The sequence below is a fragment of the Phyllopteryx taeniolatus genome, chromosome 20 (genome assembly GCF_024500385.1).
Source record: "Phyllopteryx taeniolatus isolate TA_2022b chromosome 20, UOR_Ptae_1.2, whole genome shotgun sequence".
NCBI classification, from domain to species: domain Eukaryota; kingdom Metazoa; phylum Chordata; class Actinopteri; order Syngnathiformes; family Syngnathidae; genus Phyllopteryx; species Phyllopteryx taeniolatus.
The window spans coordinates 16,204,164-16,221,987 of record NC_084521.1 but is presented as its reverse complement, the minus strand read 5'-3'; the positions used below and the strand labels follow the sequence as shown (position 1 = coordinate 16,221,987).

The 17,824-nt window shown below is 43.5% G+C and overlaps 1 protein-coding gene across 8 annotated transcripts in view; it reads right to left on the bottom strand.

The window, feature by feature from the left end:
• Positions 1 to 328: 328 nt before the first annotated feature.
• zfhx2 (zinc finger homeobox 2) overlaps positions 329 to 17,824 on the bottom strand; it is a 28,338-nt gene continuing 10,842 nt past the window's right edge. For 3 of the 8 annotated variants that reach the window (XM_061757841.1, XM_061757840.1, XM_061757839.1), the window contains exons 4-6: positions 15,772 to 15,841; positions 4,917 to 8,890; positions 329 to 3,770 (exon numbers count right to left, since the gene is read on the bottom strand). In XM_061757841.1, the coding sequence (XP_061613825.1) occupies positions 3,327 to 3,770; positions 4,917 to 8,795 (4,323 nt within the window). In that variant the 5' untranslated portion in view covers positions 8,796 to 8,890; positions 15,772 to 15,841 and the 3' untranslated portion in view covers positions 329 to 3,326. The remainder of the gene's footprint in view (positions 3,771 to 4,916; positions 8,891 to 15,771; positions 15,842 to 17,824) is intronic. The other 5 variants (XM_061757838.1, XM_061757837.1, XM_061757842.1 and 2 more) reach the window with 4 other exon arrangements.

The window sequence follows — 17,824 nt, the reverse complement described above, 5'->3', positions numbered from 1 at the left end:
TAAACTTTTCAAACTGATCATTGAAGAATCACCTTGATCAGAATAAAATCGGGTATCAGAGGTTGGCATGGCGGCCAGACTCAACCTGGGTCGTTGCCTTCCTTTGTCCATAAGCCTCTAACAGGTTTTACGGCAATGACAATGTGCCTTTTTGCCAACATGACACCAAAACATTTGAAACCCCCAAGCAGTGGTCAGAGTCCCTGACCATTTCATCCAGGTCTTGCTTTTGAACCTTTTAGGGGAACAAAGTCTGACCAAAATACAGTATTCGATCAAATCTCAGTTTTGAAGGGCAACTATATTTCAAATAAAACCAGTTCCACCGTATTTTGCCATGTTCAACTGATTTTATTTTTCTGTATATCAAAGAAAGCATAATGGAGACCAAACACAAAAAAAAGGCAAGGTACAGTAAGGAGGGGGTCGGGAGGGGGGGGGGGGACTAATCAGAGGTCTAACAATACATAACAACACTGCCACTATTATTGATCAATATTCAGAGGAATACCATACTCAGTCTGAGCATAGAGGTGGCATGAAAACAACAATAAGTAATAATCAAAACAGCATGAGTAGTAATGGTAAATCGAATAAGTAGTAGTACAGTTATAACAATAGTGATAATCAAATTGACAATGAAATGTAAGATAATAAAAGCATATCTCTGTAAAAACCTATTTCATGTGGACAGTGCAACACCGCGTTTGTTTGTCTGTGTGTATCCCAGTCTTGACATCAGAGCACTCACATCCTTGATTCACACACAAGATGATTCCCAACGGACAAACTTTTTTTTTTTTTTTTTTTTTTTTTTTTTTTTTTTTTTTTTTTAGAAGTCGGAAGGAACATTGCCACCCTTTTTGTTTCAAGACACACCGAGTCACTTGTCACGTTGCATCCATGGCTGTGTCCATTTTTGAAATGTCTGTAGCTTGTGCAAATATAGTGGACTAGTGCAAGAGTCAAGCTGTGGGATGTCCTTTACAGTTTGCATTTGTGAACACCTCTTGATTGCTTTTTGGTTGTTATGTTTTTTTAAATGACTGAAAGCAATAATAATAAAACAAACAAAAAAAAATTACTTTGGAATATCACTTAATATATATCTTTTAAAAAACATTTTAGTTTTGCATTTGAGTTAAAACTAACCATAGTAACAATATACAAATTCAAATGGAAGGAAAAAGCTCTTTAGTGAGTCGCGTGTCCTTCAACACAGCACCATCTTATTAGCTCTCAGTCAAAACAATACATTGCTAGAATGAAGTATCCACGAGCGGCCTTCAGGATATTAGTGAAAGCCAATTTCCTCCCTTGTTTGGTTTGCACACATCACGTCCCATTTCACGGCACGTGCATTACCAGCACTAGTCACTAAACAAGTGGTGGTGGGGGGGAATTGAATAAACACTCATCTTGCCAAGCTAGTTGGTGGGACCTTTCGTGCTGAGCAATTCTAATACATTTATTCAATAAGCATTTACATTTTAAGGCCATCTTACTTTAGAACTTCAGAGATGAACACTACTCACAAAAAGTAAGGTATAGCAGGATTTTCGGGAGATTAACTTAAAATGCACAATAACCTTTACAGGTGAAGTGTATTTTATCTTCACGGTAAATGTCCAACTGTTCACGTTTCAGTACTTTTTGCAGAACCTTGTGTTCCCTAACAAGGTGCTGAACGGCAAAATTTACCCGAGGTGTTTGATCCATGACATTTCAAGGACGTCTGATTCTATTCCTTTCAGTGACTCTTCCGGTCTCTCTATGCATTGTAATCTGCTGATGGCATTCTGTGACAGTCTTAAGATCAGTGGCCACTTCCCTCTGAGAATGCCTCACAATGGCAAGGTACTGTTCATGTCATCTTGGTCTCCTGATGTCAACATGTTATTAGGATGACGAAGAAGATTGTTTAACTACCAATTCTAATTCAATCAGGTAATGTATTAGTAAATTCCTGGCTCACACACCTGTTCAGCTCCTTGTAAGAAAACAAGTTGTGGAAAAGTTCTAAAACAGTTGGACATGTGCGGTCAAAAGTTTAGAAAAGCTCAAAATAAGATCACCTGTAAAAGGTTATAGTACTGACATTTCCACCGATACCAATATCCCAAACTTTTTGTGAATAGTGTTTGTATAGGTCATTAGGGTGGGAAATAGAAACCCACAGGATCATTTGTTTTGAATTTTCTTCCCCCCACCCGCAGGATCACACATTATGTCCTTGGCTGAGAAAAAGCTGGTTACAATTTAACAGGCAGGGTCTGCTCATGTGATATCAAAAGAATGACATTCACATTGCACTCCCCCCCCACCCGTGTATTAGCAATTGGGAACAGCGCTTGATTTCACTTTCATTTCCCGTAAGGTTCTTGCACAATATTATGCTTACACCCAAAGCGTGACTGAAGAGACTAGCAAGAAAAAAATAAAATATAAAAATCACAATTTATATTAAGGCATCCAACATGCATGAATGCATCTTTCCATAAAAAGACACTCGCATCAGAATGCTTAAAAACATTTCAAACAATGAAATATGTGTCAAAGTGCGGTATGCCAAGATTCCTCGCTATTTCTATAACCTGTTTTTTGTATGGATTGTCATGAAAACTATAAACATGGGTGGGAAAGGGGGCAGGGGTAGGGTTTAAAAGCCCTGTTCGCTCTCAAGTACCTCTACTGTATCCCAAATGATGTATACTCAACACTCCTCAGATCACATATCCCGTTAGCAAATGAATAAAAGCGACAGTCAACACGCATGTCACATTTGTTCAGTCCATTCATGTCATACACAAGCAATCTTTGCTCTGGAAGTGAAAGCACCCCCCCCCCCAAAAATATTCCACAGGAGCAAAGTGGGAGTTATTACTGCGAGTATTTCGTGTTATCCCAAATAGTGACATGGCAGAGAAACAGTATCAGTCTCTTTCAGTTCAAGCCTGGAAAGTCGAGTCCCTTTAGAGTTTTGTAGGAGGGTCATTGAAAATAAAAATGTTTGGGTGAAAGGTGAGATGATTTAAAGAAGTATTATCCAACACTCACAGCAAACCGATGAGCTCAGCAGCAGCATGGGAACTGTTTGGTGTGAATTCACGGTGAACTTGATGAACATGTCCATTCGAGTCATCAAAAAGCTTGAAAATGGGATATTGCGTGAACGGGACGAACAGCCAACTTCAAAACCAAAAATAATTAAGTTAGGTGGTGAGAAATAGTGCTCAAACTTATTAAAATTGGAGGAGCCCAAATGGGTCCAAATAGTCAGTGTGCAGACCAATCCTGATCTGAGTTTTTTTTGTTTTTTGTTTTTTTTAACTGTTGCTGGTGGCCGCGGATGGAGGCAACTCGATAACGACTACGCCTCCAGAACCAGCACCGGAGCCGGTCACCGGAGGAGACGAATGACAGACCTGCAAACTCAGGTTGACGCTGCCCGAACCTCCGTTGCCAGTTCCGTTCTTGTTGACGAGTGCGGTGGGCTGGCCAAAGTTAGTGGTGCGCAGCTTGGCGAGGTGAAGCGGCGAGAAGACATGGGCCCTCGCGGCCGCCCGTGATTCAAAGGAGACCTTGCAGACCTCGCAGCTGCCCGTCAGGGTCTCGATGGGTGACGTTTGGCCGGCCGCTGGGGAAGTGGGAGACTCCGTGATCGTGAGCTGAACGGGTTTGGGCAGGATGGGACGGTTGGCTTTGAGAGCATTGTACTGCAGGTAACTTCCTGATGTCATGAACACCTTCCCACCACCGGCTTGAGGACCCTGGGAGTGTGCGGTGGATAGAAAGAGAGGCCAAAAGGGAAAGGGTTTAAGAACACTCTAGGCTCGAAATATTTGCTTTTCCTTTGAGGAGCAGTTTTTCCTAATCACTCATTTGAGGTGCAACTTTCAAATTTGAGGCGCTCCGGGGTCGAATGTCAAATACTTAAGTGTTCGGGTCGCCGACTGAAAATCGAATCATTTGGATAAACTATTTTTGCATGGTTAAAGAGCAATTATGAATACCAAAGAAATTAAGACCCTTCACTTAACATATGACCAATTTGCTTCTTTGTTATATAGTCAGTTTTATTTCTTACATTCACATAAAAGACAAAAAAAAGGCATTTTTATTTTTTAAATGTATTTATATTTTTAATAATAAAAGTGTCTACTCTAGAATAAAAGGAGTAACATCGAGAATAAAGAATTTTTGAACACTTCTTAAATATGCCTTTTTTCCCTCGTTGAACTTGGACTTAAATATCATATCACAACTATATTGGAAATATACAACTTTATTCACCTAAGTTTACGATATTTTATCCAGTTTTTGTCCATGTAAAGATTACAACTTTTTTTCGAGAAAACTTCGACTTTACTCTCTTAATGCTACTTTTATCTGTTAAAAAAAATTATGAATTTGTTCCTGTAACATTACACATTTTTCCAGGAAATTTTTTAATACCTATGGGATTTAGGGGTACACATGGGGGTACACGTACACATGTGAAGAGTGTTTGGATTATGAGGGGGTCTCCTCTGTAAAGTGTCACTGGACTGAAAGCTTGAGAGCCCCTGGTTTTAAGGGTTCATTAATGCACTTGCTAGATGGAGGCTTACACTAACTTAAGAGAAATGTGTAAGCTTGTGGTCAAATGCAACAAAATACATTGTCAATGTCAACAATATATAAAAAAAAAATCATTTGATGGTAAATAATACAATGTTAAGAGCACTGAAAAGACAAAAATAAATATGATCCTTTATCACCACCAAATGGGAGCGGTGCTCACCTCCTCCCGTCTTTCTAATCTCAAACACCCCTCTTCAAAAACGTAAAGTGGCTAACTTATCATTACTCCATTTTACAAATGTATCCACTCCCAACTGTATTGTAACTTTTGGTTCCTAAAATATTTTACTCACCATTTTCTCTTGCTGCAGCCTCCAGCGCTTCTCCTTGGCTCTAGTGTTTTGAAACCAGATCTGCACCACCTTGAGGGGCAGGTTAAGCTCTGCACCAATGGCCTCGCACTCCATGGCGTTGGGGTGGGCACAGGTCTCGTAACAGGACTGCAGAATGGAGAGCTGCAGGCAAGACAAATGCGTGCGTGGCCTACGGCTGGAAGAGTGGGCCAGAAAGCTGTTTTCCGTGGGACTTGATTTACCCAGGACGGGGGTGGATGAGCGGGCCACCTTCGCCAAGTTAGGGGTGTTGGGGCTGACTGGTGCAATGCTGGGGGTGGGCGGAGGGGGGATAGTACGAGGATGCACGTGAGCGGGAAGAGCAAGTTGCTCTCGTGACAGAGTGTTGATCCTGATCGGGACTTTCGGTGTCCAGTAGTTAAGGCCGTTTGGTTTCTGGGGCAACACAGTCGTGGAAGGAGGCCTGTTATTGATGGGCGTTGTGGGCAGCTTGGGCACCATGCGGTTGGTCATCCTAGGCCCCGTCTCATTCTCGTCGTCCACATCCTCGTCTGTTTTGTCCTCCTCGCTCTCGTCCTCAATTGTTTTTTGCTGCTTCAGTCGAGGGGCAATGGGAACGGGATCCTTGGGAGGCGTTAAAAGGGTCGGGACAATGCCGGATGCGACTTTGACCATGGTGACGCTGCTGGTGGTTTCAAGCTTGGTCCTTGGCATCGCAGAGGCCCCACTACTCACCGCAGAGGCGTCAGAAACCACTTCCTTGGGCTTGATTGGAACAGGAGTGTTTTTTTTCACCACAACGGGTTTGCTTTCAGTCTTGATGAGGGTGCGCACAATTGGAGCGGTTGTGATGCAGCCAGTATTGTTTGCAACGGGCTTGTTAGAAAAAATGGGCTTGGAGAGCGGCCAAGTGAATTTGATGAGCGGTTTGCCAACTGCTGCCAGGGTGCCGTCGCTGATGAATCGCACCTCGCCTTTCCGTTCCCTCGCTCGCATGTTCTGGAACCATATCTGAACAACTTTTTTGGGAAGCTGAACCCACTCGGAGATTTGCTCAAATTCGTGTTTTCCAGGGTTGGGATCTTTGAAATAGCATCCATACAGTATGTCAAGTTGTTCAGCTTGAATGATGGTCCTGGAACGCCGCATATCGCGATACCTTTTCCCTTTGGCCTTTCTTTGCTGTTGCTCTTTATCCTTCTCTTTGTCTTTGTCGTTATCACACAGTGTGATGTTCATTTTCTCATCTGGCCTTGTGTAAAGACTGGGCTTTGTCAGGTTATTGCTGTTGACCAGATCCACACGACTATACGAAGGCGGCATGGTAGTAAGAGATTCAGGTTTTACCTGAACAACGACCAGATTTTGAGACGTGGGCCTCAGGCCAAGTCCATCAAGCAACTGTCCTTTCTGTGCTGAAATTTTGTCGGCCAGAGATGAGGATGAATTGTTTTTTCCCATACTAAGGTCCAGTGCAGTCTCACAGTCGCTGCCATTGGACAAGTATTGAGAAGATTGGTTCATGGGAGAAAGTGATTGGGAAAGAAGAGAACTCGAGAAACGTGTGATGGAAGGTGGGTTTGAGAAGACTGGTATTTTGCTCCCAACTAATGATGGTGTTAGCGAGAGGACATAAGGGCTGAGGAATTGTGCAGAGAACGGTGCGAGAGACAGTGGGAGTGAGTGAAGACCGCCACTTGGAATTTGGTCAAGAGAATAGGGCAGTGAACTTGGGGGATCCCCTTGGGCTTCCAACTCGAGGTCCACATCAGGATCCAGCCTCTCCCTTTTCACCTCCACCTCATGCTCAAATTCTCCTTTCCTTTTTTTCTTTCCAGGCCTATGAGCCCCTCCACCATCCTCTTCTTCATATTCGTCCTCCACATCAGAGAGAAACACCGTTGTGGAGCGCAAGACTTTCCCGCCAACTGAGACTTTATCACAATGGACCTCATGTTGCACTTCATCTTTAGCGGGGCTCTCTGGGGACTCCCGAAAACCTCCATTCTGACTTTCCTCGTCTGTCACAATCACAGAGGTATAAACCTCATTTTCTGAGTCAGAAGTCAGACAGGAATCTCCCTGACCCTCCCTCCCAACACCTCGCTGTCTGCGCGACCCTCTTGTACGAGACAAATCTATTACCTGACTACCTGACACGTCAGCATCCTCCTCCTCTTCTGCTATAATCAAGGAGTTTTCTTCGTCATCAAAGTCATTGTCACTGCTTGGAGTGGTCTTTGCGAATCCCGATGAGCCATGTTGGTGCGTGAGCTCTGTGGCTCTCTGTCTCTGTTTGACATATCTGGCTTGGCAGAGCCACTTGCGTACCTCCTCTTCTGAAAGCCCTACCTCTCTTCCCAGCGCCTCGCAGTCCTCGCGGAGAGGACTAGCAGCATGAGCCTCACTTCGTGACTCAAAGAAAGCCCAAAGCACCTCGGACTGAAACTCTGACAACACTGGAAGTTCCGGATAAATGGACCCCACGGTATTGCAACGTAGCCGATATTGGTTGCTTAAGACATTTGAAAGTGGGCTTGATTTGGGCGTACCAATAGATGCACAAGGACTAGTTGCAGCTTGTGATTTTTGGGGAGTGGAATCGGGGCTAAGCGTGAGATTCAAATGTACAGGGCTATAGCTTGGGTTGCTAGGCATTGATGGAGACGGTGAAAGGTTGTTATGGAGGCTCTTCTCCATGGCAACTGGGGAGAAACTTGGACTTACTGATTTATCATTTTCCACATCCATCTGATGGGCCACGGTTCTGCTATCGCCGGGCACCTTCCAAACGTCTTCATTACTCTCAACTTGCACTTTGCTTTCTGTATTGGGGCAACCCTCGTCCTCAGGTTCATCTGTTTTTATGCTTTCCCTTTCCCTGATCTGATCTGACGGCTTTTCAATACTCTCCTGCTTCACACTCTCCACAACCTCTGACGTATTAGTTGGAAGTGCAACAGGAGGCCACTGGTTCTGTAACAAACTAAGTCTTTGGGTCAAGAGGGCCTGCTGTGCTGTGTTGAGACCTACAAATGGCACGCACTGTGTAAGGAGCTGTCCTTGCTGGTTCTCAGGAGACTGCTGGGTTTGCTGAGCTTGGAGGCCGTTCAAGATCAAGGGCATGACCATGTGAGGCTGAGGCACAATCTGAGCTGCATCGGCACCAGTAGGGTGGCTGGGTGCAAACAGGGAGGGGAGGAGAGGGTGCGAGAGTGCACTAGGGCTGGACGTGAGGAGGGTGAGAAAGGCTGAGACCGCCTGAGCTGAGGCCACAGGGGGAGTGATGAGGGAGGGAGCCACTTGTGATGTTTGGAGGTGCTCCGCATTTCTTGCCGTAGTCACCATCATGCTTCCAAGAGTAGCACAGTTGGTGGTGGTCGCCAACTCGCCGGTTCCACTTGTAGAAGTGCTCACTGTGGTCTTTGGAGTACTGGCATTGCTGCCTCCACAAATACCAAGGGCAGATGAGTTCACAGCATTTCTGCTGCGCGTCTGGTGCAGGACGGATTTCATATGGCTCTCGAGGGTGATAGAATGATTGTAGGAGACTCGGCATATAGCACACTGGTAGGGTTTGTTTGATACAAATGGCCGAGAAAGAATAGAGGCGGAAGGAGCTGGAGGGTCAATTTCCCCACCTTGTATTGTTGTCATTCTCTGAATATGGGATGCAGAGTAGTAATGAACACTCAGGGCAGTTCTGGTAGGAAATGTTTCCAGGCAGGCATTGCATTTGAACCGAGCGTTATTTTCAGCAGGCACGCCATTTTTACCGTCTTCATTTTCTGCGGCAGTTTGCTTGGCTCCCATGATGTCATCTTCTGGCTCTGGTTCAGCTTCACCACCCTCCTGGTCCAACATTCTGTCTTCATCCATCTCCTTCTCGTTATGTCGAAGAGGAACGTCCAAACAAGGCTCGCGGAGTTCGGAGCAGATGTCCTCAGATGGTCTCACTTGTGTACAAACTGCAACTGATAAAACAGATATACACAAATAAATGTCACGTATTAGTTTACTGCTGGACAGACAAAATGAGACATGGGGTTTAAACTTAGAATGCGGTTGGAAATAAGCCAATCTTTGATTCAATTTTTAAAAACAATTTAGATCGATTAATAATGCGCCGAATACAGTGACTACCATTCACAATTCCACATCACAATACAGTGAGTTCTCGGTTTATGACGGAGGTCTGCTCCTACTGCGTGTTCCTACTTGCGTAAAAATTCGGGTTTACGTCAGTGTTACCCACATATACATTTATCCGTGGATGGCCGCCACAAAGGAATTTTGGCCGCCACTAATAGATTTTGGCACTACCTGTCAATATGTAACCAATGTCTAACTTCCCTGAGATTGGCTGGCGACCAGTTCAGGGTGTTCCCCACCTCTCGCCCAGAGTCAACTGGGATAGGCTCCAGGACCCTGTAACGCCTGTTCAGAAAACGGATGGATGAATGTATAACTTCCTTTTGCGCGGAGATTGTGCTGCTATTCCCCTTGTGTGCGTCTGCTAATCGATACCACCGCTTTCCATTCTGGTATGATACTGCAAATACAGTACCTCAAACAACTTAAGTATAAAAAAATATCAAGATTTAAATTTGACAGTCGATCTTAAGATCCTAACATCTGGTAACTGAGGCATCGAAATTTCAGACAGTGTCGATGCCCACACCACTCCAGAAGGCGTAATGGCAGTCTCATCACAGCACATTTGGTGCCGTTTTTGTTGTATTTGTGTATTTTTGCTTCACAGTAGGGATGGTGTTAGCCAGGTGATGAGTAGTGCCTCTTCTCCAGATATGAAGCTTGCAATTCAGGCCAAAAAGTTCTATTTTCGTTTCATCAGACCAGAGAATTTGGTTTCTGCAGGTCTGAGAATCCTTCAGGTGCCTTTTTGGCAAACTCCAAGCGGGGTGCCATGTGCCTTTTAGTGATAAGTGGCTTCCATCTGGCCACTCTACAATAAAGGCCTGATTGGTGGAGTGCGTTAGCAATGGTTGACCTTCTGGATGGTTCTCTCTCAAGGGAACACTGGAGCTCCGCCTTGGTGACCATTGGGTTCCTGTTCACCTCTCTGACCAAGGCCCTTCTTCCCCGGTTACTCAGCTTGATCGGACAGCCAGATCTAGGAAGGGTCCAGGTGGTTCAAAACCTTTTCCATTTCTGAATTATCGAGACTAGAGTGCTTTTCGGGACCTTCATTGCTGCTGAAATTCTTTTGTATCCTTCCCCAGATTTGTGCCTTGACACAATCCGGTCTCAGAGGTCTGCAGACAATTCCTTAGAATTCATTGCTTGGTTTCTGCTCTGATATGAACCGCCAACTATGAGACTTTATGCAGAATAGACAGATGTGTGCCATTCCAAATGATGTTCAATCAATTGAATTTACCACAGGTTGTAGAAGCCTCTATTCCGTTTGAATGTTGACATTTTTTAAAATGTACACAAATGTCTGAACATTTTTCACTTTGTCATTATTGGATATTTGATGATGTTTTTTTTTTTTTTTTTTTTTTAAAGAATAATTAAAGTCTGTAACAGCAAAATGTGGGGGGAAAAAAAAGGTGTGTGAGCACTTTCTGGTGGCACTGTGCAGACCCTTTCCAAAAAAATTGATTATGATGGAAAAGTGTATTTCCATAATTCCACTCAAAACGTTAAACCTTCATTGACTAGATTCAGGGCCCACAATTTAAACAATTTCAAGTATTTGTTTATTTTTACATAATATGGGCTTCAAGCTCATAAAACCCACGAAATCAAGAATTAAAAAATTGAGAATACTGTGAAGAAATCAACCCAAATTTTGCAGGCCGTAAATGTTTTAAACTGAGTGTCACACACTAATCAGCTACGAAACTCAAAGCACTTGCACAGGTTTCTCCAGGTGTCATTCAATTGCTTCCGTTTGGTTCAACTGTCTCAGTTGGGTTCAATATGGGGAAGACTGCAGACTTGACAACTGGACAGAAGACCATCATTGATACCCTCCATACAATGGGTAACCCACAAAAGCTAAGGAGGCTGGCTGTTCACGGAGTGCCGTGTCCATGCAACTCAAGGACAAGGACAAAATGCAAAAGAGATGACCGTGGGCTTCAGCAGCTGACTTAACAGAAGATTCAAGAATATAGGAGAGATCCAGAAAGAGTGGACTGAGGCAGGAGTCAAAGCTTCAAAAACCACCACATTCAGATGCATCTGTGGGAGGGGCTACAACTGTCTAGTCAAGCCCCTTCTGAGCCTGAGCAGACATAGGAAGCGTCTCAACTGGGCCAAGGAGAAGAAAGAAGGGCTGCACTGTTGGCCAGTGGTCCAAGGTCTTTTTTTCCAATGAAAGGAAAGTGTGCCTTGCAAACACCAAAGGTGTGAAAAAGGTGACAAAAAAAGATCTTTGTAGGGGGATCCCATGCAGAGATTGTTTTTATTTGAATTTTAAAATAAATTAAGCAATCTGGAAGACTGAAGAGGACAATAAGGCAAATTAAACATTTTCTTCACACAGAAAAACATTTATTTACACCGCTCAAGTCCATGTTGATGTACAAATTTAAGCTTAAAATTAAATTTGCCTCATTTCTTTGCTTTTTTGTTTTGGCCTCCAACTTGAGCCAGGCCCATCTCCATCCACCTGCACCTGATGCCTGCTTAAAGCTGTGCCACATGAAAGCATCCTCTTCTTTAAGCACGCTCATTCTGGAAAATAATTGGCTCAAAGCATTGTCTGTTTCACTTCATTTTGCACTATTACCAACTTCAAAGGCTAATCCCAAAAACATGCTCCAGGAAAATATTAAGTACAGTATTTTTCCGTTTTTTTGGCCATTTCTGAAATTGAAGTTAGTTCATTCTGTTGTGACATAATCCCTAACATCGCTCTGTCGCTTAATACATTTCACATTAAACTAATTATATAATTGTTGGCGTGTTTCCTAATGAATACAAGATCTACTAGCGGATTGGCTCTTGTCGCCGATGTTACATGTCCTCCGCGGTTCCGCTGGGACCACAACCGCAGCGAAAATACAAAAGACCAGTGCAACAAATACGACACTGGCTGATCTGGTGAGCAAAAATGTTGCTTAAACGTAAGAGTAGCAATAGAAGATGTCCGCTCCAGAGGTGGGGAGAATAGCCAAACATTGTACTCAAGTAAGAGTACTGTTACTTGACAATAATGTGACTCAAGTAAAAAGTAGCCCTCTAAAAAAGTACACAGTGAAATAATTTAAGTACTGAGTAAATAGTGAGTATAATTTTTTTTAACCACAGCAAGAACATCAATAAAAAGTAAATGTGCAAATTCTGATATTGCTGCATGCATGTATGCAAAGCCAAAACAAACATCTACAAATTACTGCAAGGTGTTTTCTCAAGTTACAAGTCGGCTGAAATTTCCACGTTTGGGAAGACAGTGCCAGACATATACTACAATATATGAAAGCTGTTGTTTTTGTTTGTCTAAAATGTAAACACAAGTAGCACGCCATTGCCTTCATAGTAACGAAGACCTTCCCAAAATGGTTGCCATGCAGGCACAACGATCAGCTGGGCTGGCTTATCTAGTGTTTTAATACCTACTCTCTGGAAGCCCAAAAGAAGACCTTGTGTGAGGTCATGTGACTTTCTTGTGTCGTTTTATTGGGGAACTAGACAAACGTCACTCGTGCTTAAATTGGATTGGAGCAACCAGAGGCCAATGTGTAGGTCGAAGTCGTAGTCGCGTGCAAGAAATAGTTGATAGATAAGCAATAATTGCTAAAAGTAGCGAACGACATTTAGATCATTGTAACAGAGTAAAAGTACCATTACTTCTTAACAGCAGAAGTGGCGTGTGAAGAAGCGTTTTTTTTTCTGGCCTCGTCAACTCCTGTGACGTATCCAAAGCAGGTCCCGAGGGCACAGGCGGAACCTCAGGCCGATGCGCTTGCATAATTAGTGTACCGTGGAGTAATAAGAAATTACATCTGTGTGCTGATGGTGGATGTGTGCAATGAATCTCGCTGCCAGCGTTCAAGGTCTACAAAACAGCCTATGACGGCAGCGATGGCGGACCCCCTACCCCAGGAAAAACTCATCTGAGCTATAAGATTCACGTAAATGGCCTATTTTGAGTTCAAAACTGCAAATTTCTCCGAAAGGCGACTGATTTGCATGTATGTTAATCAGAACAGCCGTGTGACACGCGCACTTCGTCGCGAACGTCACATCATTTATCAAGCTCAATACTATCAATACTGATTTAAAAGCAATAAAATAAAAAATAAGGGCGGACCTTATTTTTCATGATTTCAGAGGCATTAAAAAAAACATTATCGCTAGTTATTGGGAAAATATATCTTAAAAAAATTGTCATCATGACAGGCCTAGCCAATTGGTTGGAGGAACGGTTCATTTCTGGATGCTTCATCTGCACACAAAACCACCTGCTGGCCATGTGTATAATCACAGGCAGTGTTTGATGTGGTGCATCTTTACATCATTTGGCTCTTGTCAATGACTATGTCTTACAAAACAATGTCTGACCAAGTCATTTCCTGACATAAAGTGTGTCATTATTTTTAAACATACTCTGGGTATGGACTGAAATATGTGCCAGCAGGAACTGAATTTGAATCATTTATATTTGAATTTGAATTATTGCATTAAAAAACTGAATTTGGAAAAACAATTTTAACGTGTACTGTTTAATTTGAAATATTGCATTTAAAAACTGAATCTGAATAACAATTGTAAATTGAATGTATTAGTTTGGAACTGAAGGCCAATAAACCTGAACGTGAATGCAAGATTATTTTATCCCCAATGAAAATTAGAATTATATATTTTCACACCAGTTTGATCATTTCAGATTCAGTTCGACAAATTCAATTTCAAATTAGCCGTGACAGAGATTCGGGGACTGTAGGAATAGTAATTGATATACAGATCTCCTCTTCGGCCAATCAGCGCCTTCGTTTTTGAGCATGTGACATACGGACTATCCAGCAACAGTATTTTATACCACCTTTCTTTAACCTTTGTAGAATGCATCATATGGTCAGAAAAAAATAAAATGGTGCTTCCTTTCGAACATACGAAATGACTAGGCTTGACACAGGACTTTTGGGGCCGATTAAGCTAGTTTAAAAAAAAAAAACGATAACCGATCATCGAACCGATCACAAGCTGGAGCAACGTATCCATTTACATGACTTCATTTATTGTATATACTTGTGTACTTTATGACTTGTTAATTTATTGTATATACTTGTGTACTGTATAGTGAGTACTGTATCCATGCATCCATCCATTTTCTGTACCGCTTATCCCCATATGGTCGCGGGCCGTGCTGGAGCCCATCCCAGCTCAAAAATTATTCTCTAGCATTTTAGACAAAAGTTAAAACATCAATGACCTCTAGGGGACATTTAAGGATTGGCCAATGACATAAGTTTAGGTCAGATCAAACATTACAACATGACAGAAATAATGGGTGCTAACTTACTGTAATTCAATTACTTTGTTGAAATTAAATTACTTTAATAAATGCTGTTAATGACATGCTTACTCTAACTTTCTCACTGTCCCGGCTTATATGGACGAGTGATGTCCAGAGTTTGCGTAGGTTTGGCTTTTCCTTTTTTTTTTTTTTCCTCGACGCTGCGTTGCTTGAACGCGGCATGCACCTCCTTGTGCACATTCTTCAGGTGCCCGATCAAATTTGTGATGAAGCATTTAGATGACGTTCCCCACAATGTACTTCAGTTGTGCACAGACTGCAAATAATTTGCGTGTTTTTTGTCCCACACCGATGACGTGTTTTTAACTGACAAGATGGGGAAAAAACTTTATTGGCCGTCAGATACTTACATTACTGCGCCACAAGACGTGTGACAAGGCTAAAAATAAACTTTTGGATTCATACGGGACGGCGACGCGGAGTTAAATGTCTTCTGAGGAGCCGATCGATGACGTCATTGATCGGACCGACGAATTATGACATGAAAGCCGATCAGCGTAAAAGCTAATTATTATTATTTTATAATACGGTATTATAAAATAACATTTCACGAACTAGCATTTAATAATTGATCAATATGGAGGCTTGACATGACTTTGGCTCACAACACTAATTTTGACTTTATTATTATTTATTTTATTTTTGTTTTATCCCCAACTTACTCAATAATTTTTGGGGTTTAAAAAAAAAATTAAAATAAAAAAATAATTTAGGAAGACTTAAGAACATTCTAGGGGGGCTGAAGCCCCCTCTAAAACAGGCCTAACGACGGTCCTGACACAGCTGGTCCTTGCATTAAAGTCTCAGTGGGACCATACTCCCTGAAGAATCGTTCATCTTCGCTAATTTAAATATGGAAACATTTGCTCTGATTGGTCCGTATGACGGCGTCTACTATGTCATGTCCGATGCCGAGCTCAGACTCGCGTCCCGCAAGAGTTTGATTGCGGGAGTTATTTGTGCACAATGAACGTATATTCACTTTGTTTGCAGCCGTCTGGGTCCTCTTCGGCACAACGGTGGTGGCTCATGTCCGGCAGTGCAGTGCTGTGGACGGCCGCGAGGGGACGGGTGTCGCCGTGGCCGCTCATCTACTGCTAAAAATCTCCAAATGCTCCCGCAACTTAATTAGCCTGTCTGGCACAAGTGCGTCTATTTACGCTACGAGTTATGTGTTTGTGTACGTGTGCATCGTTCATATTTGTGCAGACAGCAGAGGAACATAAGAGAGAAATCCACCGAAATGAAGACTAAAAAAACATGAATAATATGGTACAAACATTTACGTGACGTGGCAGAGTGCCCTCTGAGATGTACACGCCAAATGGAAAATTTACTCACATTTCGCACCTGGCAAGTGTTAATTTTGGGCCCTGGACCTATCGTTGTGTGGATCTCAAAACTCAGCACTCTGTGGTGAAAAATAGTACAAACAAACGCAAATAACATTGCTGATATCATAAATACAGTGGAACCTCGAGTTACGAATGACTGTTTACGAAAAATTTGGGTTATGTACAAAACTTACCTTTAGTTACATATTTTGGTTTTGTGAACGGTCTTGACATGGACGAAGGGAAGGATCTATTTTGTGCTTCTACACGCGCTGCGTGACGATCATTGACTCTGTGCATAACGCTTGGATGTAAGCAGAAAACTAGTCTGCTCTGTGGCGTAAGGCCGACGACATCTGTTCTTGGCAGAGGTTCCGCCTCCACATCCTCGAACATCCAATCACAAATCTAATAGCGTTTGTGAATGGTGTAAAACGAAAAGTCCGGAAGTTTTTTTGTTTTTTTTTCGTCCCCCCAAAACGAAGTAAGTAAATAAATAATACTATTTACAGTGTGTATATCATTTATTGAATTGCAGTGCCTCTATTTAAAACAACAAATGGTTAACGGTGTCATCATGTCAAAATAGCCTTACATGGAGGCGCTTCCTAGGCAGAGGTTCCGCCTATACATACATTCAGTCAATCCAAATGCGAACAGCAGCTGCCACATTATTAGGAATGAAGAATGAAAGGTGTGCTATCGGCGCACAGAACCTTTTCTAAAAAACTAAACAAAGGGCTCAACAGTCAGAATGGCACCAAAGGGAAACTGCTAAAAGATAGTGTTACGAAGCACTTTTCATACAAGCAGAAATGTCTGTGCTTTTTGCAACTGTCATTAACTGTGCGTCTCGCGGTGCAACTACGGTAGGCACTGGATCTTTGGTTTTTTTGCTCTTTATTAGACTGACAAAACTGAGAAAGCTATCACTGGTGATAGCGTGAGCGAGGCAAGACAAAACAATTATCAAAAGAAATGTGCAGCAAATTGACCAACAGAGCACCTAATCTTCTCTAAATCACAACGTAACGTCCCACTTTTTTTTTTTTCCAGAACAAAAATAGCTCCCTGGATCAGTTTGCCTGCACCCATGGGGCCAGGCCGGGCACACCCCGAAAGGGTAACATGGGTCCGCCTTCCCATGGGCTCACCACCTGTGGGAGGGGCCATAGGGGTCGGTGCAATGTGAGCTTGACGGTGGCTGGATGCGGGGACCTTGGCGAGCCGATCCCCAGCGACAAAAGCTGGCTCTAGGGATGTAGGGATGTCACCTCTAAGGCAGGGAAGGAGCCCGAGCTGGTGTGTGAGGTTGAGAAGATCCGACCAGATATAGTCGGGCTCACCTCCACACACGGCTTTGGCTCTGGTACCAGTCTTCTTGAGAGGGGTTGGACTCTCCCCTACCTGGAGTGGAGCAGGTGTGGGTATACTTATTGCCCCCTGGCTCGGCACCTGTACGTTGGGGTTCACCCCGGTGGACATGAGGTTAGCCTCCCTCGCCTTCGGGTGAGGGGGACGGGTCCTGACTGTTGTTTGTGCATATGCACCAAACAGCAGTTTATAGTACCCTTTTTGGAGTCTTTGGAAGGGGTGCTGGAGAGCGCTCCTGCTGGGGACGCCATCGTTATGCTGGGGGACTTCAATGCTCATGTGGGCAATGACAGGGTGTTATTGGGAGGAACGTACCCCCCCCCCAAAACAGAACCCGAGTGGTGTTCTGTTATTGGACTTCTGTGCTCATCACGGATTGTCCATAACGAACACCATGTTCAAGTATAAGGGTGTCCATACGTGCACTTGGCACCAGGACAGCCTCGGTCGCAGTTCGATGATCGACTTTGTGGTCGTGTCATCGGACTTGCGGCCGTATGTCTTGGACACTCGGGTGAAGAGAGGGGTGGAGCTTCCAACTGATCACCACCTGGTGGTGAGTTGGCTCCGATGGTGCGGGAAGATCCCGGTCCGACCTGGCAGGCCCAAACGTCATACCTCCCTCTTCCTGTCGGTTTGTCCAATCAGCGATTGGTCTTATCCGCAACCTTTTCCGGTAGCTTAAT